Source organism: Carassius gibelio, chromosome B19 (genome assembly GCF_023724105.1).
Source record: "Carassius gibelio isolate Cgi1373 ecotype wild population from Czech Republic chromosome B19, carGib1.2-hapl.c, whole genome shotgun sequence".
Taxonomy (NCBI): Eukaryota; Metazoa; Chordata; class Actinopteri; order Cypriniformes; family Cyprinidae; genus Carassius; species Carassius gibelio.
In genome coordinates this window covers 32,258,437-32,281,775 of record NC_068414.1, presented here as the reverse complement: position 1 = coordinate 32,281,775, position 23,339 = coordinate 32,258,437, and the positions used below count along the sequence as shown (strand labels likewise).

Below are 23,339 nucleotides of genomic sequence, written 5' to 3'. Positions count from 1 at the left end.
AAACTGATCATCTCCACACCACGCCGAATTAAGGCATTAATTAAAGCAAAAGGAGCCTCTACCAAGTGTTGAGTACATGTTCAGTAAATTAACACTTTCCAGAAGGCCAACAATTCACTAAAAAAAATTTTTGTTTTGTTTTTTATTGGTCTTGTGAAATATTCTAATTTGTTGAGATAGTGAATTATTGGGTTTTTGTTAAATGTGAGCCAAAATCATCACGATTAAAAGAACCAAAGGCTTAAAGTACTTCAGTCTGTGTGCACTAAATTTATTTAACGAGTTTCACAATTTGAGTTGAATTACTGAAATAAATAAACTTTTCCATGACAATCTAATTTATTGACAAGCAGCTGTAGAGTATTAGAAACCATAGAAATAACCATCTTATTAAAATTATAACCTTTGTTCCAGAGCAGTTAATAAGGCAGCTATGCTAAAACAAAACAGAAGTGTCTTAAGTTTCTTTCGTTTTTCATTTTACTTTGATAGGTAAAAAAAAATAAAATGTATACACACATTTATATATTCTTATTAGTAATTCTACTGTTTAAACTTAAAATAAATATACAAATAAACTTTAATTAAATTATGAGTATACTTACGGGATATCTTCTAAACATTAAAAGAAGCTTTCAGAGTTTGTGAAGTTCAAGTTACCAATTTTAAAACAATTTTCATTTGCATTTTCATAAAACTAGATCCACAAGAATGAAACGGTCCATTCAGCATCATATTGAGGCTCATCACTGCATAACATGGCAAAATATACATTTTATTGATCCCCTTTCAAGATGCAGTAAAACATGCATTTGGTGGCTGTTTAAAACCGTAATAAAATTTGTCTGCTAGAAAGAACATTAAAAATGCACCACAGAAATATAAAAATATACAAAAGACAGGAGAGATGAGGGTAAAACATGAAAAATATGAAAGAGATTAAAATGATTTTCAATGACCACAGTGGATCACAACTACTTCCGATTAGCTGAAGCCGTTCCGATGACACAGTCGTTCACCTGCAACACAGTAAATGTGAGTTATAGACAGTGTTGAAGATTGGGAGACTTTCATTAAAAATCACGTGAGATCACTCACTTTGCTGGCGAAGCGCAGAGAATTGAGCGACTCACTGAAGCTCTCTTCCTCAGGTGCAATATTCACAAACATCAAACTGAGCAGAGGAAAAGAAATCAGCCACATGTTCCTTAAAAACACATTTGTATTCTGAAAACCCCTTAAATAAAACACCATCTCAGGCTTTATACGTACGTTTTGCTGTTGCCTCCGAGGCAGTTCTGGAGAAGGTATGTGAGCTTTGAGTTACGGTAGGGAATAAAACTCTCCTGTAGATGTTCAGAAACAAAACAAATGTGAGAAATCATTACAGCACGGCAAATATATGACTGAAGACAACATTTATAGCTCATGCTTTACCAAGAAGCCTAGAAGACTATAATTTAGCTTTTTTAAAATAAAGTATGATATTGAGGAACAAATAACTCATAACTGGTTCCATATGGTTAGCTAAAACATACCTTGTTGGCCAAAGCGGCGATCACAATTCCCAGGTTGGTGAGGGAAGAGTTGATGGAGGTCATCTCCTTGAATCGCTCTCCTTGAGACTGACTCTTCTGCACTCGCTCGCTCCCGGCCAAATCCACCAGACACAGCACGGCTGAAACACAACACACACTTAAAGTCAGGCATCTCCATTATCATTATGTACAAACTCAATGTGAAGACCAGGGCTGTCAAAACGACTGAAAAACTCAATTTGAAATTTGCACTTAAATATTAGCAATATTCAAATTATATTCAAATTTGAAAAAACAATTTTAGTAATGGGAAAAAACTTTTGGCTTCTCTCCTGAGGCCACAAGAGGGCGCATCAAGGGGAATATTAATGCACGTTTATTAAATCAATACAATAATATGACTATCTGTGAAAGTGCATAATGTTTATAAAACAAATATAATTAAGTTGCTTAATTATAGACAAAACAGCATCATGTATGCCTAGTTTAATGTAAAGGGATGAAAGCCCTTGCATTAGAATGTGGATTTTTATTTTAAATTAAACATTATAAAACAATTATTTTTTGACAGCCCTAATTAAAACTACTCTTAACTAGACCTCCATTCCCCTGAATGAAGTGCTGTTTATCTATTAAATAAAGTTGTTCTGTGATTCTCACACTTGCACTTGGTGTCTCGATCAGAGTTCTGCCCCTCTATGTCTAGCTGGAACACAGAGTGAGAACGTGAAGAGTGATCGTTCATGCCTGTGCGGGCCGTGGACCGGTTCTGGTTTGCCAGCATGATCAAGTTGTGCACCTGAGAAATGATGAAAGGAACAGACACGTTAATAAACTGCACACTCATGGATCAACAAATCAAACAACACAGATTAGAGATGCACCGGATGTAATTTTATTGGCCAATTACGATTTCTGATGTTTTGGAAAACCTGCCGAGAAAGATTTTGGCCAATTCCCATTTTATTTCTAAGAACTCTAACTGATAACATGTACAGACAAAAATCTATGCACATTTCAATATGAAATTTATTTACATAAAAAATTCTTCAACATTACAATTTCCCCAACCTGGACTAAGCAACAGATTTTCTCTCACTTAACTCGCAAATAAAAAAAAAAGTGCTCTGTGACTGGAAAGAGGAAGAAATTATAAACTTAATGAGTTGCTGTAAGTAAACAAAACAGATGTCATTTCTCATTATGTTTATAAATTGTATTTCCCCCCCCAAAACCATATTAAATGTGTAATCTTTCACATCAAATTCTTACTTTGAGTTTTTACCATTCAAACATAAACTATCACTGCTGAGGAAACACAAGCTGCATCAGAAGCACTAACAACGAAAGGTACCATAAATACATTTACACTGCAAAATTACAAAGCATAAATACATTTTTTACTTCTTTTTTTTAACATTCAAACTTTTAAACAACTAAACAGTGACAAATGTCTGTTTTAATGAGGGGGTCATTTATTCGATTCATTCAGAAACAAGGCAAGTGACTGTCCTTTTGAATGGGTCACTGAATGATTGACTCAATTCGTTCAAAAACGTGGCTTCATTCAGTAACGAATCATCACCGTGATGATTGGAGACACAACAGTACTGTTGTGGCTTTGATCTGAACTATTTTCGTCAGGTAAATTGAGCAAAAACAATATTTCAATATTCTGTCTAAAATCTAAGTTGCTTTAATTTTAACTTCTTGTTTATTGAAATACTGCTTGTATAAAAATGTGATTGCAATCATGTGGATATTTGGGGAAATTCATGGCCATATAATGTTGCTTACCTAAATCATATTTTGTAAATATCTTTTTTTATTCTACCACAGTATGCATCATACATTTCTGTGAGTAACTTTGTGTGTGCCATCTCACTCAGGCTGTGCAAGCCTCATCTGGCACAATATAAATACATTTTCAGTCGCTGTTTAGAGTAATTCTCACATGAAACGACATGTTTACACGCGTCTGTGAGGGTGCAAAGTAGCGTTATCTTAATATCATCGTACGATAATGTGATAGTACCTCATCTTCATTGTTGACCTGTTGGTAGGTCAGGTTGGTAACGGTGATCTCATTATTGGAGAGCTTCCTGATCTCATGCTCCGGTCTCTTGTTTGGTTTTCCCGTGTAGAGAAGATCTCGAAGAGTCTCATTGTAGATCTCCACAAAGCTGGCAGTGAAGGAGTACTAAAAATATCAACACAGAAACAGTCCATTAATAAACAAATCATGAGGAGGCTAAAAATAACACCTCTCTGCGGATGCTGTGAAGGAAAAAACTAAACAACTAATATCAAAACATATTTAACCTCATTTAAACAGGTGTTTCATTTGAATCTCCTCCATCGCCCTTACCTCCCACCCTTGCTCTTGGAGTGCTTTGGCAGACTTGAAGATCTGCTGGACAGCACGAGGAATGACTCCCCACATGTCCTCCACATCGCCCCCCTCCATAGTAAAGGTCTTCCCGCTGCCAGTCTGGCCATAAGCAAAGCAACAAACGTTGTACCCATCCAGAGCAGACTGCACCAGCAGGGAGATCTCTTCAAAAACCTCACGCTGAGAGGAACGTGGCCCAAACACACGGTCGAAGCTGAAGTTATAGCTCTTCTGAGTGTCAGCCGTGCGCCCCGTGTGCGACTGAGGGAGACAAGAGGGATTCATTTGAAAAGCTGTTGGTAATGTTCTTTAGGTTATACCAAATTTAGTCTCAGACTCATATTTAATGGTTGCATGCTGGTGTATTATTGTAACTTCACAGTTACATGCCCCTGAACTTCAACTATGACTGACTACTTTACATGTCAGTCAGACGGTCTCATGCGCTCCTTGCCCAATGAAAGCTGTGATCAGGTCAAGGCCTTCTGTCCTCACAATAGACTAGACCAACATCTATTTACCTCTTCTGTTTTGGCAAGGGTAAGAGCCTTGTTGTCATGGGCCGGCAGCTGGATGTGCAGAACATCAGACGGATTGTCAGTCAGCAGTGGACGGACCCTACAAAACACTCGGATGTTGCCCTAAGAGAGGGGTGTGGATTCATCAATGCATATTTGAACAAATGCCTGAATAGATAAATACATAAGTTGTATGGTTATGATTTACCACTTGGTAGTGTCACACACCAAATAAACAATATAGCTTTATATTATTCTTCAAAAAATCTATGAAAGCTCACTTTGAGCTCCTGAATGGTGTTGTGAAGCTTCCTTCGCTCCATTTCTCCGATGTGCAGCTCTTCTCTCTGCCGGGCCACTGTTTCCTCGAGGTTCCTGACCAGCTCTTGGCTCTCCTTCAAACTGTCCTGACACTGCCTCAGTGTAGAGGTCTGGATGGCGAGCTGAGTCTGAGAAAGACACAGGGAGAGTTTAAGAGAATCAGATTACACACAGCAGATGATAATGAAAGGTGGAAATGTGGCTGTATTAATGTTTACCTGTATGTTGCGGAGCTCAGACTCCAAATGATCCCGGAGTCCTTCCAAAACCTTGTGCTCCTCGCTTAGCTTGCTGAGGTCTTTCTTAAGACCATCTCTCTCTGTAGAGGTTTGCGCCAGGTCATCTTTCACAGTCGCCAGCTTTTCCAGCTCCTCTTCACATTCCCTACAAACAGAATCAGGAATATTATCAGACAAATAAATAAAAGACCACCAGGTTCGGATTCATTATGGAGTTCATTTTAACATGCTTACCCGATACGCTTTTTGAGACCTTTGTTCTCATCTTCGATTTCAGCCTTGTGCTTTTGGGCTTTGGTTATAGAGTCCTTCAGATGATCGTTTTCCAGATTCACCGATTTTATTTTGCTCTGGTAATTCTGGACTTTGGCTTCCATGTCACTCACTTTGCCCTTCAGGTCCCATCCTGGCCTCCGCGACACCCCTAAACCTGCAGCTGCTGAAAGAGGACAAACTAGTCATTAGGCCTCTATTTTATGATACGGTTTCATAAAAATGACAGTCCATCATGTTTGACCAACATATGCATGTATGTTTTACCTTTAGCTACTGCTGCAACAGGTTTTTTCTGGTCACCTTGATGCAAAGACAAAGTTGATGTTAAGTTGACAGTCACATTTTGCATTTATTGTGGTTTTAATGTTGATGGAGATTATTGATATTTGCAGATTTAATATTTACAGATAGTTTGTGCAAAAGACATGGTTTTAGTAGTGTTAAATGAGATTTTGTGTGTTTTTATGATCAGTTAAAGTATATGTTATGCAATACCTCTTGCAGGGGCAACAGCCACTGTTGCAGCTCCAGTTGGACGAAGAGCTTTGACTGAAAAACAAAAGAGACAACATGAAGACCCCATCTGCTGTTTTAGTCAAATGGCCCCCGAAAACTAAAACAAGATGTTAAATTTCAGTATAATTTACCAGGGGCTTTGACCGCTGCAGGACGTCTCGGGGGCACAACACTAGCCGCAGGTCTGAACCTCTGAGCCGGTTCTGCGTCAACCCTGCGCATTTTCTTCTGGAGAAAAATGGGGATGTTTTTTTATTAACATTAAATATATTCTCAATAATCCACAGATGAAAATTTGTGATAAAAGCATAAGGTAAGGACATCAGAAGAGACTATAAACACACCTGCGCAGGCTGCTGTTGCTCCCCATCTGAGCTGTTGGTGTGAGCCCGTTTCCCAGACATGACCGGGAGACGGGACGATGTGTTCTGCAGAGGAACCAAGAGAAAAAACATCAACAGACTTCCAAAAGGTATACATTACCATAGAGTTAATGAGAGATGTGCAATCCAAAACGAAGCAGCAATAATGCATTTAGCACTCACTAAATTGCTGATGAGGTGCATAATATTGTGTACTATACTGAACAGCAGTAACAATTAGCTTGGGCTGCATGTGCATGCCTGAAAGTAGATATTAACTTTACATCTTTTATCTCGTCGTTTTGGCCTTTCGTCCACACAAAGATGACGCTTTGGTCAAGAACACGATGACGCATATTTAGTCATGTAACGCATGTAGTACAAATAGATGTTAAATCGGTAAATCAGATTTAAAGTTTTCCGACGTTTCAGTGTGGATGAGAAACTTGGAAAACACTCGCATGGACCGAGAGAAAAACGAAAACATAGTTTTCAGATGTTTCTGGACTAATGTAAAGTTTTAAACGTAACCTTTATCTCCAATGCATTTGCAACTGTTCATAATCTTACCTCTTTGTTCATGGATCGGGTGTAATTCTTCTTAAAGGCAAGTCCGAAAAAACACAACATTTAAAAAAAGTTAATGTCATTTAGCCCATCAAGTGCATATTTAAATTCATAAACTCCAAATTACCAATAAACACATTGTATTGACACGTGTATTGACGAAAACCGACATCATTCACGTAACTTTACAAAATAAACGTACAAATCCATACAATATGATTTAGATTAACATCAAGAAATAAAGTATAACTTGTCATACTTAAAATTGAGGTAAGTTATATAAATAAACAGAAAATAACACACCTTTTATGCAAGCAACTGAGAATTATACTTGCGGAAACACACCCCTCCGCAAAAATGTCTCGCAGCCGTTTGAATTTCAAATTGAAATTCTGCTTGTGTCGCTTTACGCACTGACCTCTCATTGGTCGGATCGGAACAAATCAATACAAGGCATCCAATAACTCCCGCCCCAAATGGGCGGAGAATGGTACGCCCACTTAAGTCCAGTCAACAAAACAGATTTCAGAGCTGTTGTTTTTTCAGGGATACATACAACAGAAATATTATGAATATTGCAGTAATATTCTACTAAAACAAGCAGGCTAAAAATAAAAAATACATTAATAATAAATAAAAATTAATATATAATAAAATATACAAACTTAACATAAACATCTTAAAGAATAATAATAATTAATAATTGAAAATTAATAAACTAAAATACTTTAAATAATATCCGGGAGGTAATATTGAAGTCATTATTTTTTTCCCAATACAGTTGTTTTAGCAGCTTTCTTAAGTGATAAGCAGAGCGATTAGGATTTTCAGGGTTTCATGGTCAAAAATATTTTTTAGGCTAAAAATGCTCAGAGATTTATAGACAATGAATATCACTGAAAAGCATAGACACGTTTTCTTTTCCATAATGACCTTTATAAAAATGTTTTCTGTTTTTTCTAACATCAAATCTGCAAAAAGACAGAAGTACAATTAAATGTAAACATTTTTAATGATTTAAAAATACATTATATAAAATAATAAGTACTAACAGGAATAAAATGACTTCTTGTAATACAAATATAAAGGCATAAAATAATAAATATTAAATTGACAGCATTAAAGCATTGAAAAAGGAACTTATATGTCATATAAATTTCCATATATATATATAAACGAAACGAACGACTAAAACGAATAACATGCACATACGTCGTAACTTTGATCAAATATAAATTACAAGGACACAAATCCATTTATTTGTGAATTTTATCATTTTTTTTAATACATGACCTCACATGGCGGAAGTGATTTTGGCGGCAGGCTTGTGATTATTTTGACCTCATTCACAGGAAGTGTAGTCGAGCGGAGTCGGACAGCCCTTCGCAAGGGAAAAAAATAGAAAAAAATAGAGGGAAAAAAAATCGGTGAATCCAAGGGGTTCGGGCGGATTTGGACGAAGTTTCCGAACTGTCCCGGCCCGGAGGAGCCCTGGGGGTTGAAAGGGAATCGCCAGCACCGGTAATTAACACAAGGTTATGAGTCAATTGTGAATTCTTTCTCCAAATTTGAGCAGCTCACGCGGGCGCTTCTCCCCCTGTCTCGCCAGCCGGAAGTCTGCATGAAGCTGCGTCTCGCTCGCATTGGCGTCGACGGTTTTTTTCTCTCTTCGTTTTTTTTTTTTTTTTTTTTTTTTATCCTCGAGTTTTTTTTTTCTTGTTTTCTCAGCGAGACTAACCGAGAAGAGTGATGGAGGCATAGGGGCATTATTGTTTACAAGCGGAAGTTTACACGTTGCATCGCTTTTAGGTAGTGCTTCTTGGCGTGCATAACAAAAGCTGACATTTTAATGGAGGCTGGTTGAGGAAGCCCTGATATCATTAATGGAGGATTTTGTGCGTTTCCATCTACCTTTCCTCATGCATATATTATTAACCTTGTCCCATTAGATAGAAACATGCAAAATGAGCTGGCATTGCATCAAAACACGCATGCAACAACAAAAAAACACTAAATAAAAACGCTAATTTTACGCTTCCATTGATTTTATTTAGGCGTGCATACGAAATGAAAGATTGTGTCAGAAGTTGACTAAGAGGTATGCACATTTGCTTTGTTTTTATGATCGACAGATACATGTGGCAGGATAGCGAGGCGATGCTTTTGTTTTGATGTCTATTTATAACGCGCGCGAATCTCCGCGCAAGCTCTGCATCTCTCGTGCAGTTAAACAATTTTGCAGTTGCATCAGACAACAAATTGTGTGTGTGTAAAGAAAATAAAATATATTTAAAAAGTCTTTATTTTTTTATTTTTTTCAAATGTATACTAATTTAGCATTGCTGAAAAAAAGCTCCGCTGGTTCCTCAGTGTAGTCAGGATGGTCTGCTGGCTGGATTAAAGTTGGCATGAAAAGAGTTAACCCTATCTGTTTCCTAAATCCATATTGCAGATTCTATTGTAAACAGTTCATCTGTGTGTGTGTTTGTAATGTGTAACCAAAATGTCATATAACTGGAACCTCAGGTGAAAATGACAGACTTTTCTCTGGTGACATATGCATGACTTCTCCAATCATTTTAGTCCTTTTAAACCACACCCTGCAAGTTCACATTCATGTCTTCTGTTTTTTTAAGGGTATCCCCCACATCTCAAAATCCAATAAACAGCCAATCCGTAGAACTAAATCCCGACCCACATTTTTTGTTTCTCTGTAATCTGATATTTTCGGACCAGGGTTATTATTTTTAACTTATCCTAATGGGAAATTTAAACGGCAAAGATGGCACAGAAGCATTTCCGAAGTGACATTTATTTGTCTTTAACCACTGTTTAATGCTGCTCAGAGGATGAATTAATGCATTTACATAGCAATCACAATTGTACACTATGAAAATTCTGGATGCATTTGGTCAAAAACCGATATGGAAACTGAAACTTTATTAAATGAGACAAAATAATTAGTAAGACTTTTTAATTTGCCTAAATTTTAAAAATCCAATTAAATAACCACACTTTTATTGAAAGTAATGCAATAAAGTTGTACAGAAAATATATTGATATCAAATATTATTATATAATTTATTTAGTTCTATGCAAATTAATCAGATACATTATTATTATTTTTTTTACTATACAAATATAGTCATTTGTATAGTCCTTATACAAGGCTATTAGTATTAACAGTGTGTGAGCAGGGCATAATGTCATGAAAAAGTAGCATCATTTTACCAGCGTAGCTCCGTGTACTATGCCATGTTACAGCACAGAAGCGCTGTTGCAAACAGGAATTATTTGAGCGATCTTGGCTTTTCCATTGAGAATGAGTGGAACCAGGGTTGCCAAGTCCATGGTTTTCCTGTGGAATAATGCTACTTTTAAACTGTTGCTGTGGGTTGGTTTTTCCTTCGTGGGTTAATGGTTTGAAGTACTGCAGGGTTTCCCACACAGTGATCTATTTGAAGTGGCCCGCCACAGTATCAGCAATGAGCTAATATTTTCCAAAATGCTTTGACTTGTTGAATAAACATGAGCACTGCACGTTTCAAAATCAAAATACGGCATGGGTGTTTTTATATAAATGTATATTTTTGAAGGGAACCAGTTGCCTTTAGAAAAGTTTTGATCTCATTTTAATTTAATCTTTCCTATAATGCCTCATAAAGTTGCATTTTTGAGTGGAGCGCTGTTTTGATTACAGCTGTCTCCGGGGAAACCACTGCTCCTAAAGCGCCTCCTGCTGGTAGAGAATGATTTAGCACTTTCTAAAAGCCCATCTGCTGTTTTATATTTACATTATATACATCTGTATTTCCCCAGTGGAAGTGCTGCCATGCGTAGAGTGCAAGTCTGTGGGAAACACTGTTCTGCATAAAGCAAATTAGACTAAAATGATTGTACTGGACTAATTTATATTCTACCTATGATAAAACTGCTGTAGATGTTCAGTTTTGTGAAGGAGGGAGCCCTTGATTTGTGTTTATGATCGCTACAATATATTTGTTTTCAACAGTTGTCTGTGAAATATGCACATTAGATAAGGGAGTTGCATATTCAGATTTGTAATATCAGGGAAAATGGTCATTGGGCTACCTTTGGGCTATTTTTGTTAAGCAAAAATTCAGCTGGCTTTGTTAAGCAGACCTGGCAACCCTGGGGGAATGCCAGAGTGTAATATTGAGCTGAGCATCACAACACACAGTGACAATAGCTAGAGCGAGAGTGCAACTTGTGTGCCAAATGTTTTTCTCTTTTGGCTGAAAAACGAAAATGCCATTTTCGGCGGCTGAAGTTTCAGTGCATACCTTGCAAAACCTATAGAAGTGTGTCAATGATGCTAAAATAACACTAATTTCAGTCTGCTCTACAAAACAAAAAACATTGGTCAACTCTAGCTTTTCGTCAGTCTGTTGAACTATAGTTGGCCGACAAGTTAAACCAGCAGAGTACCAGATGGCTAGACTGTGAGACCAGCAAACAATCTTAGGCTGGTTCAAGTTGTTTTTTTCAGGCTGAGTTGGCATGCATGCATTTTTATTTTATGCATGTCAGTGGTGTTTTACACATTGGGTCGTGCATCTGATTCCTAACCCAACACGCCTCTTCGCCAAACATCCGCCTGAAAGAGGCTCCAAAGTTCTTTGCTTAAATAAAGAGAAATAAATCACAACTGTCAAAAGGATGAAGGTTCGTGATATTTGGCAGGTGTTTCAAAGAACATAAAAAAAAATCATTTTTATGTTATGCAAGGTACTTGGGTGCCCAAATGAATACAGTACAGTCCAAGTGAGTGAATAAACCTTCAGGCCACATGAGAAACGTAAGCACGAGGTGTCATTTCACAAGTGTTGCCAAAGGCAGAGAGTGGGTGTTTTACAAGTTATGTTGCTTTTCAATTGCAGAAATAATGGAAGATTCCCATTTCAACTCATCATACTTTTGGTCTCCCGTTCCAACAGTACAAGGACAGGTAGACACCTTATTATTGGACTCTCTTGTACAGTACATCCTTGTGTCTTTAACAGACACGCCATGCTTGTAGAGCACAATCTAGTAAATCAAAAGAAGCATACCAGTCCGGGATGGCTAACACCAGCCTCGCACTGAACCATGTGAAACTTACACACTGGAAGCCCTGCACCAGCATCCAGAAAAAGTAACCTTTCCCTTGCTGCTCTCTCCTTCTTCCCCTTCATCCTTCATCTGCGTTTATCTCTCAATCCATACTCCTCTTCTCTTTCCTCCTTCCCTTCTTTCCCTTGTTTTTTTATCCCATTCATTCCCCCCTGCGAGTTTAGATCGAGAACGCCATGTTTCTGAATAAGATGAAAGAGCAGCTGGGGCCGGACAAGGGCGCTGCTTTTCCACATTCGTCCGCGGCGCACTACCCCACGGCGGTCCTGACGGTGCCGAGCTCGGTCGCAATGGACACCGGATCCGTAGGGAGGGTGCCGAAACAGGAGGGTGGAGGAGGAGCGAGTGGGACAGCAGGGGCACAAATATCTGGCTTGGGAGCACACCTGCACCCACCTCACACATCCCAGAACATCACGGTGGTGCCCGTCCCGTCTACTGGCATCATGACGGCAGGTGGGTATTCCACATTTAGAAGAATCAATGGTGTGTGTGTGGGTATATTTGATTTATTTATATATATATAGATAGATATTATATATAAATTAGTGGTGTCAAACAATTAATCACATCCAAAATCAAAGTATGTACTGTGTATATTTATTATGAATATATAAATACAAACATATGCATATATACTACATATATGTAGAAATATTAAATGTATGATATTATATGATTATAAAAATGTACATGTAAATATGGTAAAGGATGTAACATTTGTGTCACAATCTTGAGGTATTCGGCCAATCACAATGCACTGGATAGCTGGCCAATCAGCAACCCGTGCTTTTCAGAAAAGTGTACGTAACCTACATGCGTGTAAATAATTAAAGCACATTATATTAAACTTGCATCGCATATATATTTAATTGAATTGTAACAATTGTTGATGCACAATAAAGTTATGCTTTATTATGATTTTTAAATGGGATTATTATATAATAGAGCCTTGATAAATGGAAAAATTATGCATTTCATTAATTTTCTCATCTGTTGAATGCTACCCCTTCTGGTATTTTAGTGCTTACTCGACATGGGCAAAATGCAATCAAGGATTTTTTTTTTTTTTTTTAATGGAGTACTTGATTACATACATAGCCCGACATATAGCTTCAGAAATCAAATGTTAATGTAATGAGGTCATCTGATGTGTTTGTCCTCTGTTTCTCAGCAGGGTTAGTGATCACGACTCCTCAAGGGGCACTGGTCACCCCCCCTGCCTCCTCTCAGTCTTTTGTTTCTGGACCATCCACAACAACCATGATTGTGTCCGCTTTACACCCAACGAACACAGGTAAACACTTTTACGCCCCTTTCTGACCCTTCCAAAATATACAAATTTTTAACATGCTGCAGTTTATACCTTCCATACTTATGGTAAAAAATAATGATAGTAAAACCAATAGAAGAATGTTAGAACTAAGAATATTTTGTATAGAACTTCACAGTAAGAAATATTTATTCATATAGAAAATGTATTCATGAGAAAATTATCTATCAGTATTGCTAATGCACATTTGTAAGATTTGAATGTTTTGTTCTTTTGTCTCTTCTGTTCAACAAGGCTGCATTTATTTGATGCTTTTGGGAATGCTTATGCTATCTTGCACATAGTTCACTTCAAAATGATGTTCCTGTTATAACGCAAAATTCAAAGCTCTCCATATTTGCACAGTAAATAGTGACATTTATATAGGCATGCCAGTTATTCATAATTCATGAGTCATTATATTAAGAGCATGTGTTTGATTGAGCATTTCCTTCTTATACAACAACAGATAATACACCACACATTGCAGAGTTAATGATTATACTCGTAATTGTTTTTCATGTCACTTTCCCTGTAAAAGCAGCAGACACACACACACACACACATATGCTTGCTCACTCAGCCAGTCTGAGAGCCAAAGAGGCTTTAGGAAGTGAAAGTGAGAGTGACTGTGGGAGGTAGTGAGAAGGGATGGATGATGGATGAATAGAGAGAGGGACAGCGAGCTGTTTATGTTGAGAATGTTCTGCTCTTTTCTGTCAGAGGCTGTCCGGCCCTCTTCCCTCTATCTCCACAGCCACTGTAAGTATAATAGCACCAGAAACCTGCAGTCAATCACACTCACATCACTAAAGCACTTATGCAGTGAAACTTTATTACATTTGGGGTCTAATGACTTCAAAAAGCAGTAACCACCGCTTCTTGCTTGGATTAGATTTTGGTGGAATTAAATAATTTCATTTAATGGAGTCATTTGGCTTTAAAACTGGGTCAGACATATAAGATTAGTCATTTGGAAACCACAATGGTTTGCCAAGGTAGACCTTTAAAGGTGCTGTGTGTAATTTCTTTGACTCTACTGAAGCATAAAAATGCTATAATAGGTTTGCAGATATTTAGGAAACATGTCAAGTTCACATATTTGGAACACACATTTCAAAGTCGAAGAAACAGGTTTGATACTCGTTTTGAAATGTGTGTTCCGTGTCGGAATGTCTTGTTTTTGTTTCGGTCGGTGTGATTCCACCCAATGCAAATTTACCCAATAGTATTTCAACACCCTGGGAAACATGGCGTATTACAGCAACGGTGACCTAAAACCACAGTTTCTACCTGATATAAAAAGACTCAGCATCCATCTAAACAGCTCTATGAAGAGAGGAATATTAAAACACAGATAAATCAACTTAACAACGTACAGTTCCTTTGTCATTTGCGCTTGTTCCTGTTGCGTGTCCACAATCTGGCAACCCATGTGAGCATAGAGTCTGAGAGGGAGGTGTCTGGGGAAACAAATATCTCTTATATTTTGAATTTGGTCTGCAGTTTCAACTGTTAGCTGTCAATATTACATAGAGCACCTTTAAAATTAGGTCATTACAATTGGGTCACAAATGCAGATTTTAGTGCACATTTATGTCTTTTCTACTGAAATCTATTTGAATCAATTCATTGATCTATTTATCAATGTCACTGTGAAGGATTTGATGTCAGACTTTTACATTTCAGACATTTCTTTCAAGATAGCAAAGATTAAAACATGTTGCAGGAAGAAATTATGCAAATTATGTTTCATGATAAGTATTATACTACTGTGTTTTTTCCCCACTGACACAAACAGACAAGAAAGAGGACGGCAGTATTCAACCCGCCGTAGTTATGCCACTTCCCTCAAAGCGGGGTAGAAAGAAGAAGTCCATGATGCCAAGGGCAGGTCCTGTTTCAGCCCATGCACTCGCCACAGGAAGTGATGCGCTAATTCTTGCACACCTGGCTGCTGGGGGACAGGTGAGACATCATAATTTTATCTTTGTAAATAAGTTACTGTTTATTTGACACTGCCCTGCATAATATTCACTGAATGAAAGTACTTGTTTTATTTATATATATATATATATATATAAATATATATATTAGTTAATTGTAATTAGCGTTCATTCAGTGTATTTGTGCATATTTTCCACTCCACATTGCAGATGGAGTTAAGTAAAATGACATTTCAAAACTTCTATTTGTTATTAAATTATGAAACCTACTTGTTATTTTGATAAGAGCATCAGAGCTGATACATACAAGTAAATTGAAATAATTATTTTTTAATTTGTGAAAAAATAAATTTACATAAAGGAAAGTGTTTATTGATATTTATTAACTCTGCTTCAGCATATTATTTAATTGTAGGACTTTACTTGTAATCAGTGGATGTTTTTTTTGAGATGCAGGTCTGTGTTATTGTCCCATCAAGTCGTCACTGATAAGTCAATTTAGAAAAGGGGTACATTTTTAAAGATCCTAAAATAGAGAGAAGTAAACCAAATTGAGATACTTTATTAATTTAGTTTGATTGATTGTTAAAAAGACTCAAAACATGCTTCCCTATATTTTCTAAAGGTGTTGACTGATGCAAAAGTAAAAGTTTACCTATGTTAAGATGCTTACTTAATTGTTTTGCCTTTACAGCACAACACGAGTGACCCATATGACCTTTCCAATGATGAGGATGATCATCCAGGCAAAGATGGGAACAAGTCATACAAGTGCGTATTATTGCTCAAGAAATAAATAGCCATTTTCTTACATATTTGCAGGCTTGATTTATTTTATTGTGCATTAACATTGCTGACACTTTTTAAAAATTTGTATTAGTGCTTTTATTTGATCTTTTAAGTCTAATTGCATGACATTTCTGCCACCTTACAAAAATATTGCTTTATTTTCTGACAGCGTGTAAGGGAGTGTCTTTTAAGATGATTAATGGAATGCAAAAGGCATTCATGTGATACATTGTGATACATTTTCAGTTTTAAGATTTCTGAAGTGTCAAAGCTGATGTAATGTTTTTAAAATGATAATTTTGTGAGTATTTTGAAAGCAAATGCACATGCTTATTTCTCCCTGTAGGTGCCGGATGTGTGCAGTGACGTTCTTCAACAAGTCAGACATGCAGATTCATGCCAAGTCGCACACGGAGGCGAAGCCGCACAAGTGTCCTCACTGCTCCAAGTCCTTCGCCAACTCCAGCTACCTGTCCCAGCACATCCGCATCCACAGCGGCGCCAAACCCTACACCTGCTCCTACTGCCAGAAAACCTTCAGACAGCTCAGCCACCTGCAGCAGCATACACGGTACGCATGTGTGTGTGACTTTGTAAAGCATGCACTGCTGCACCTGCTACAGGATGGAGCCAGGACTTTGAGTAGTTGAGTAGCCACGTTTTCAACTAGGATAAGCTTGTTTATCTTTCACTTTTTCAATTCTCTCTTTCGCTTGATGCCTTCCTGTCCTTTCCCACTGTGGTGCGGAGACATTTGAGCTTGCACGCACTTCTAGTGTAAAACCGGACAATGAACTCTCTGCAGATAGAAGCAGGTGTTTTTCTCTCATGCTAATCACATCACGTATCTTCTGCTTGTCTTATTTCACACCACAATGTCTAACCTTTGTTTCATTTACTTCTTTTGGAGTCCTTTATGTCCTGTTGATATTATCCCATCTTAATAGAAAAATTAATTTTTTAGATTCTTGATGCTCTAGTTAGTAATATTGTTTCAAATCAAGAAACAGGGCCGCACAGTTTGTGGTGCAGGCTACAATATTAAAGGTGCTTTAGGGAACTTTTGTAAAAAAAATATTTTTTACATATTTATTAAACCTGTCATTATGTCCTGACAGTAGAATATGAGACAGATAATCTGTGAAAAAAATCAAGCTCCTCTGGCTCCTCCCAGTGCTCCTATTGCCATTTGCAGAAACTCCATCGCTCCCGGTAAAAAATAACCAATCAGAGCTGCGGTCCGTAACTTTTTGTGTTCAAAATGTAGAAAAACTTATATAATAAGCGCGTACACCATGAATCCATTTTCCAAACCGTGTTTTTGGCTTGTCCTGAATCACTAGGGTGCACCTATAATAAGTGTTTATATTCGGACTATTTTAGATTGCTTCGGGGGTACCGCGGCGGAGTAACCCAGTACCTTTGTGATTCTTCATAGACATAAACAGAGAGAAGTAGTTCCGGCTACGATGTTCTTCCACAAGACGCAAGCAGTTCTGTTTATTAACCGCTGGAGCGTCAAAAGTTCCCTACCGCAGCTTTAATATAAAATACACATTTGACAGTATGGATGCATGTTTATTTAGTACTAACCTTACTAAGTATATGTATAGTCCATAAGACAAAATAATTGTGGAGTATAAAAAAAAAAAAAAAAAAAGGAAATCATTGTTTCAATAAGCAGCCCTGTTGTTTAGCTGTTTTAAACTATAGTTTATGAACTATTTCTGTGATGATATTAATCACAGATAATAATTTTAAATCATCACTTAGTTTGTAATACCTAATAGCAATTATTTTACCCATAAATACTCTTTAATTGAAGCCTAGCACGCTGGAAGGCTTAAAAGCATGTCATTTTGTCTTCATTTGCTTCTGCGTTAACCGTGGTTTGTGTCATGTCTTCTTTCTCTTCTTTCCATGTCCTTTCTATGCTGTCAGGCAAGAAAGAGTCTTTAATTGAATTCCATCTTACTCAGCTTATCTCCATCATGTCCGTTTCGTCTGCTCTGGTTTAAAGACTCGTTTCATATTACCCGATAGTTAGGGAGGGGAAAGGAAGCTGGTGAGAGAGAGAATGAGAGAGAGAGAGAGGAAAAGATGAAGTGCCTTGTGTTTTTGTGTGCTGCGTTTCATAACTCAGACACCACATGAGCACCGTCACATTGCTAAAAGCATGTAACCTACGACACGTTTGATGATGCGATCACGATTTGATCCAAGTAGGGCTGGTTTATTGATTCACTGGTAAATCTCTCTCTGTTTGTTTCTCTCTTTTCATCCCCTTCCCTTCATCCCTTGGTAGAAACCACACAGAGGGCAAACCGCACAAGTGTCCTCACTGCTCCAAATCGTTTGCCAACTCCAGCTACCTGTCCCAGCACATCCGCATCCACAGCGGCGCCAAACCCTACACCTGCTCCTACTGCCAGAAAACCTTCAGACAGCTCAGTCACTTACAGCAGCATAACAGGTAACAGACAGGGACAGACAGAATCAGTGACCACCCCAATACAGCTGCCGTCCTGCTCTTCTCCTGGCCTCCTGATTCCTTCCTTCTCTGTTGTCTGTCATGCTGTACTTGAGATGATTGTGTAGGCTTCCTAGAAACATATTATAGACACTGCAGAAACAATGTATTCATGTGATCTTTAGTTCAAAAGTTCTTCTGTTTTGTTCTGAAGGATTCATACTGGTGATCGGCCATACAAGTGTTCCCATCCCGGCTGTGAGAAAGCTTTTACCCAACTATCCAACCTCCAGGTAACCTTTCTCAGCTGATTTATGGATGCTTCCACACATTTCAGCTTTCTATATTATTGACGTAGTGGATTTGTGTTCGGTTTTAGTAAAATAACATTTGGTTCCATTGCAAACTGAACATTCCGTTGTTCAGTTACATTCATTCCATGCATTACATTCTTCTGATTCCCATCCATAACTGACACTTGGTTGTAATTGCATAAATCATTGCCGTTGCCTTTTGGAAGTGTTGTTTATTAATTCAGACCATTATAACTAAATATTTAACTTGGTAGCTATTTAGCAACATGTACTGTAACTGTCTTCACACATCTGCTAAACATCTGCTTGTCAATTTCATGTTAACATTAACATCAAGACCACCATCATGACATTTACTTGTTTTTTTCCAGTCTCATCGAAGACAGCACAACAAGGACAAGCCATACAAATGTCACAATTGCAACCGCGGCTACACCGATGCGACCAGCTTAGAGGTTCACTTGTCTACACATACCGTGAAACACGCCAAACTCTTCTCCTGTGGCCTCTGCAACCGCTCATACACATCTGTAAGATCCCGCCCATGATGCCTCAGTCCTTGCTCCTCCATCTTTTCAATCCTCATTTTATTAACCTAAAATTGTACATATGAGTTTGTTAGAGATGTCGAAAGTTTTAGATATTACTTTGTTAATTTGATAATTACGATACTTAATCTCAATTATTTTGTACAATTCTCAATCACTTCGACATAAGTGTCAAGAAAAAGTCAACATGCATGATTTTCTTGCAGATTTAAGGTGCAAACCACTGTGTGTAAGAGACTGGGTGTATTATACTATATTATCATTTGAGCAGAGTATCTCAGAAGTGATTATTAGACTAATTTACATGTTTGCTGCTGTTTTCAGCTCATCAGAGCTTATTCTGTAATGTGTGTTTTCTTTATAATGGTGTTCTACAAGAAGAACACTTAACATGCAGGTTAACAACATGCTTCATTTAATTTTATGGAAGTCGACAGCAGCACTTGCTTGTCATTTTGTTTCTAGATCACAAAATCAACAATGTCACCAAAAGAAGTGTATTTTTGGTTGTGAGTGATCGATAACCCAGCATTAAGGGAATTATTAATGTCGATATCACAGCTTGCTGACAATCGCTAGGCAAAGCTTTGTGTGCTGGGGACTCTTTAGCTCCGCCCACGGCACGCCTCCAGGATCTTGACTGTATTCAGAGAGAAGCGATACAGCTCTTTTATAAATAATAATAAAATAAAAGTCTCTACAGAGATATGTAGGATATGCAGTAGTTGATACGAACAGAAACTGTGTTATGTTCCCTTTGACGAGAAATTGTCCTTCCACTTGGATTATGGTGCCAATGTCAAAAGCATTTATGACCAGAGAAATGTTAGATTCGCTGATTGTTTTTAAGGACATGAAGCTATGTTAAGCATTTCAGAATGTTGCAAGAAAGCAGCTGTGATCGGGGAATTTAAGCTCTTGAAATCTGGCAATCGCAACTAGCTTGCAGTGGCTTGTTACCAGTTTAAGATAACATAAATGCCAAATTAAAATGCAGTACTTTCAGGATGATATTGCAAGCAATTTTGCCTAATAAATCAAAAGAAATAATGACTGTAAAAGGACTCATCATGCAACCCTACTTGATGTTGACACATTATTCTGTTTTTGTTCTTTTTTTAGGAGACGTACCTGATGAAACACATGCGAAAACACAACCCAGACCCTCTGACGGTGGCAGCCGCAGTAGCTGCCCAGCAAGCCCAGCAGGGCCAGAATCCGGCTCAGCCGTCGGGCACGGGAAGCGGCAGGGGTCGTGGGCGAGGCCGGGGGGCCGGAGCGGGATCAGCAGCGCAAGCACGGAACCAGCCCAACCCCAACCCACCAACCAGTTACTCTGTTACAGAGGGAATACCCTGCCCTTTCGACCTGCATCAGTACAAGACCGTGTCGGCTGGAGAGATCCAGTACAAACCGGTCACCGTGGCCGACCTGACGGGCCACAAAGACCTCTGCCTCACCGTCTCCACCTCTGCCATCCAGGTGGAGCACATGAACTCGTAGAGGAACTTGAGGAGAATGAGAGGGAGGAGGTGGGGTGAGGAGAAACGGACCATGAATTGGATAGGAAATAAAACACTGCCTTGAGATAGAGGAGGATTTCCAAATACAGACTGGCAGGAGGAGAGGACAGGTTTGCAGATTGAGAAGAAAATGAGAGATGGAGGAGCACATCAACTCTTAATGAGTTGTTGTCTTTCTTTAGACTTGCTCTGCAGTGTCACAAAAAAGGCCTTAAACTGTCAAGGTGGCTATTTTCAGTTAACAGCTGTTGAAATATTGAAATATACAATATTGGCCAATATGGATTGTATTGTAGTGTTCACAGTTCACCCAAAAATGAAACTTTTGTCATCATTTATTCTCCCTCAGGTTGTTCCAGACCTGCATGTTGAACACCAAAGATAATATTTTGAAGAGTGTCAATATAATTTCATAATTCCTATTGAAAAACTACATTACCAATGATTCTGAAAAGACATTTCCACCAATCTGTGCAAATCACTAAATGGTATAAGCTGTAAAGTATTCAGTTTAGCACTTTCGTCCCATTTTAAGATACTTTTTTGCTTCAAATCAAGGTTTCTAATGCCGTGATTTACCATGTCGCTGCTTGGTTTGCTTCATGGCTTATAACACTTTAACAAAGACTTGTTAGAATCCCCATGGAAAGAATAAATGGGAAAAATCCTTTCAGCCAAGACCATTGAAAATGTGGGCAGAAACCATGGTTTAAAAAATGGTACATCTTAAATTTGGCAGTCTGAAATGGAGATCTGTGAACTTCCCTCAGAATTTCTGACAATGTCATAATCGACTAATTTAATTCCCCATAAATACATCACCCTCAGTTTTGAGAACATATTTTAACATCGCAGTAATTTTATTCAACATCATCTTTATGCCATCTTGAACTGGTTTTGATGTAGAGGTCACAATGAATAAAATTGATGGTTAGCAATTTGCACATGATACTTATAAATTATTTGATTTCAGACATTTTATTTCTCTACATGGCACATTTCTTTATCACTACTAAGAGGAACCGATAAAATGAAAACAAAGGATAATTTTGTTGCAGGAATTGTGCAAGACTGACTGAAAATTGACAATAGCTTTATTAATGGGTGATTAAGGTTATCAATGCCAGCAAACAAAGACTCGTGCTTATATCAAGCTTTGAAAACCCGCATGTTTACTTTCTTTTCTAAGTAATACATGTTACAAATGCTGGTAACCAAGAAAATATGGACAAATACAACAAAGTATCTCATAAAAAAATGAATTGTACAGAACTGCAACTAGTTTTCATCACAAAGCATTTCACAGATATCTGCAGGTTTACAGTAATAGTTCTCCCAAATGAAGTTTGTAAGCTCTTGTGAAGTTTTGATGCCTTTTATGACACTGCTTGGCAGGCCTGCTGATTGACATTTCAAGCAAATGTGCAACTGGTTTGTCACTACCAGCCGAGAGCTGTTGGAAAGATGTGGAGAAGAATGCACTAAAGGGAGAAGGATAAACAGAAGATCATGGTTTATGGAAGATGGCACTTAAATGAACTTTTTTTATTCATTGTTTCCGTTTTGTCATTACATTTTAGCCATTTATCATATGTTTTTTTCTGTTGTCCTTGTGTATGTATGTTTGTATGTGTTTGAGTGAGCGAAGGGTTGGTTGAAAGCATGTAAGAGAACATTTAAAGGAGATGAATGTGTGAAAACCTCTCTAAAATTCAGTTTTTTTTTTAAACTGAAAAGTTTAGTCATTTCATATTTTCTTGACCCTCTCCACAGTTTTTTTTTTTTTTTTTTTTTTTTCAGAAAAGGAAGGGAGGGGGGGAAATTACAGACGACAGTTTGGTTACCAGGTACTATTTAGTAGTGTTTTTTAAAAAAAACCTTTAATACCAGTTATATTAACTTTGTTTTTTTTATGCAATTATTATCACTATTATTATCCATTGGGAGTTACTCTGTGTGTGTGTGTGTCTGTATATATATATATATATATATGGCCTGTTCACTCATAAAGGGAATGATTGTCTTTCTGGTCCAGCTGAAATATGATTTTTTAAAATATATTAAAGGCAACATTAGAGATCAGAGTATGGGATGTTAAGACATTGCTAAACCATCCAATCGCTGACCTACATGATGCCATCTGTGTCCAGCAAGCATCCAAGTGATTGGCTGATCCTCCATGTATAATCCTTGTTGTATCCATATATGTATTTGGAAAATAACACGGTTCTCAATATTATTATCAATGTTACTTCTGTCACTCTTAATACTTATTAACTACTCTTTAAGATGACTTTGCTGTATAGATCAACACTCATTCATCTTGACGTAACGGTTTCTCCTAATATGATCAATAAAAAATGATAAACATATCTGGTATAGTTGTATTATTGTCTAGTGGAATATTGTCTAATCTAGTTTGCTGTTTGACACTTAATTTGGACATTTTAGGAAAATCTCTGAGGGAATAAATACAAATTTTTTAATAATTGTTTTTGAATAGTGTATTTTTCCTCTAAAAATGTCCTGATGGAAAAGCCTGATTTGATTAAATTACATATTCTTTTTTTTTTTT

The 23,339-nt window shown here is 37.5% G+C and overlaps 2 protein-coding genes across 14 annotated transcripts; one reads left to right on the top strand and one right to left on the bottom strand.

Annotated features, from left to right (window-relative positions):
• Nucleotides 1–759: 759 nt before the first annotated feature.
• On the bottom strand, nt 760–7,145 carry LOC127979715 (carboxy-terminal kinesin 2). 5 transcript variants are annotated; one of them, XM_052585324.1, is made up of 17 exons: nt 7,033–7,145; nt 6,733–6,759; nt 6,145–6,228; nt 5,932–6,028; nt 5,780–5,833; nt 5,549–5,584; nt 5,243–5,447; nt 4,988–5,153; nt 4,730–4,897; nt 4,452–4,571; nt 3,907–4,191; nt 3,574–3,738; nt 2,199–2,337; nt 1,539–1,678; nt 1,273–1,346; nt 1,099–1,174; nt 760–1,019 (listed from the first exon to the last, which is right to left on the bottom strand). In XM_052585324.1, the coding sequence occupies exons 2-17, from the start codon at nt 6,742–6,744 to the stop codon at nt 975–977; spliced, it is 1,866 nt and encodes a 621-aa protein (XP_052441284.1). In that variant the 5' UTR covers nt 6,745–6,759; nt 7,033–7,145; the 3' UTR covers nt 760–974. The 5 variants fall into 5 exon arrangements, with proteins under 5 accessions (XP_052441284.1, XP_052441286.1, XP_052441287.1 ...); XM_052585326.1 differs by having other exon boundaries at nt 5,243–5,444; XM_052585327.1 differs by having other exon boundaries at nt 5,932–6,025.
• A 955-nt stretch (nt 7,146–8,100) lies between these two features.
• LOC127979716 (zinc finger protein 384) lies at nt 8,101–23,136 on the top strand. Of its 9 annotated transcripts, XM_052585331.1 has the most exons (13): nt 8,101–8,250; nt 11,479–11,548; nt 11,631–11,698; nt 12,027–12,318; nt 13,037–13,159; nt 13,898–13,936; nt 14,976–15,142; nt 15,815–15,891; nt 16,256–16,480; nt 18,215–18,382; nt 18,594–18,672; nt 19,065–19,223; nt 20,364–23,136. In XM_052585331.1, the coding sequence occupies exons 3-13, from the start codon at nt 11,636–11,638 to the stop codon at nt 20,742–20,744; spliced, it is 1,773 nt and encodes a 590-aa protein (XP_052441291.1). In that variant the 5' UTR covers nt 8,101–8,250; nt 11,479–11,548; nt 11,631–11,635; the 3' UTR covers nt 20,745–23,136. The 9 variants fall into 9 exon arrangements, with proteins under 9 accessions (XP_052441291.1, XP_052441293.1, XP_052441290.1 ...); XM_052585333.1 differs by lacking the exon at nt 11,479–11,548 and having other exon boundaries at nt 13,040–13,159; XM_052585330.1 differs by lacking the exon at nt 11,479–11,548.
• Nucleotides 23,137–23,339: the final 203 nt, after the last annotated feature.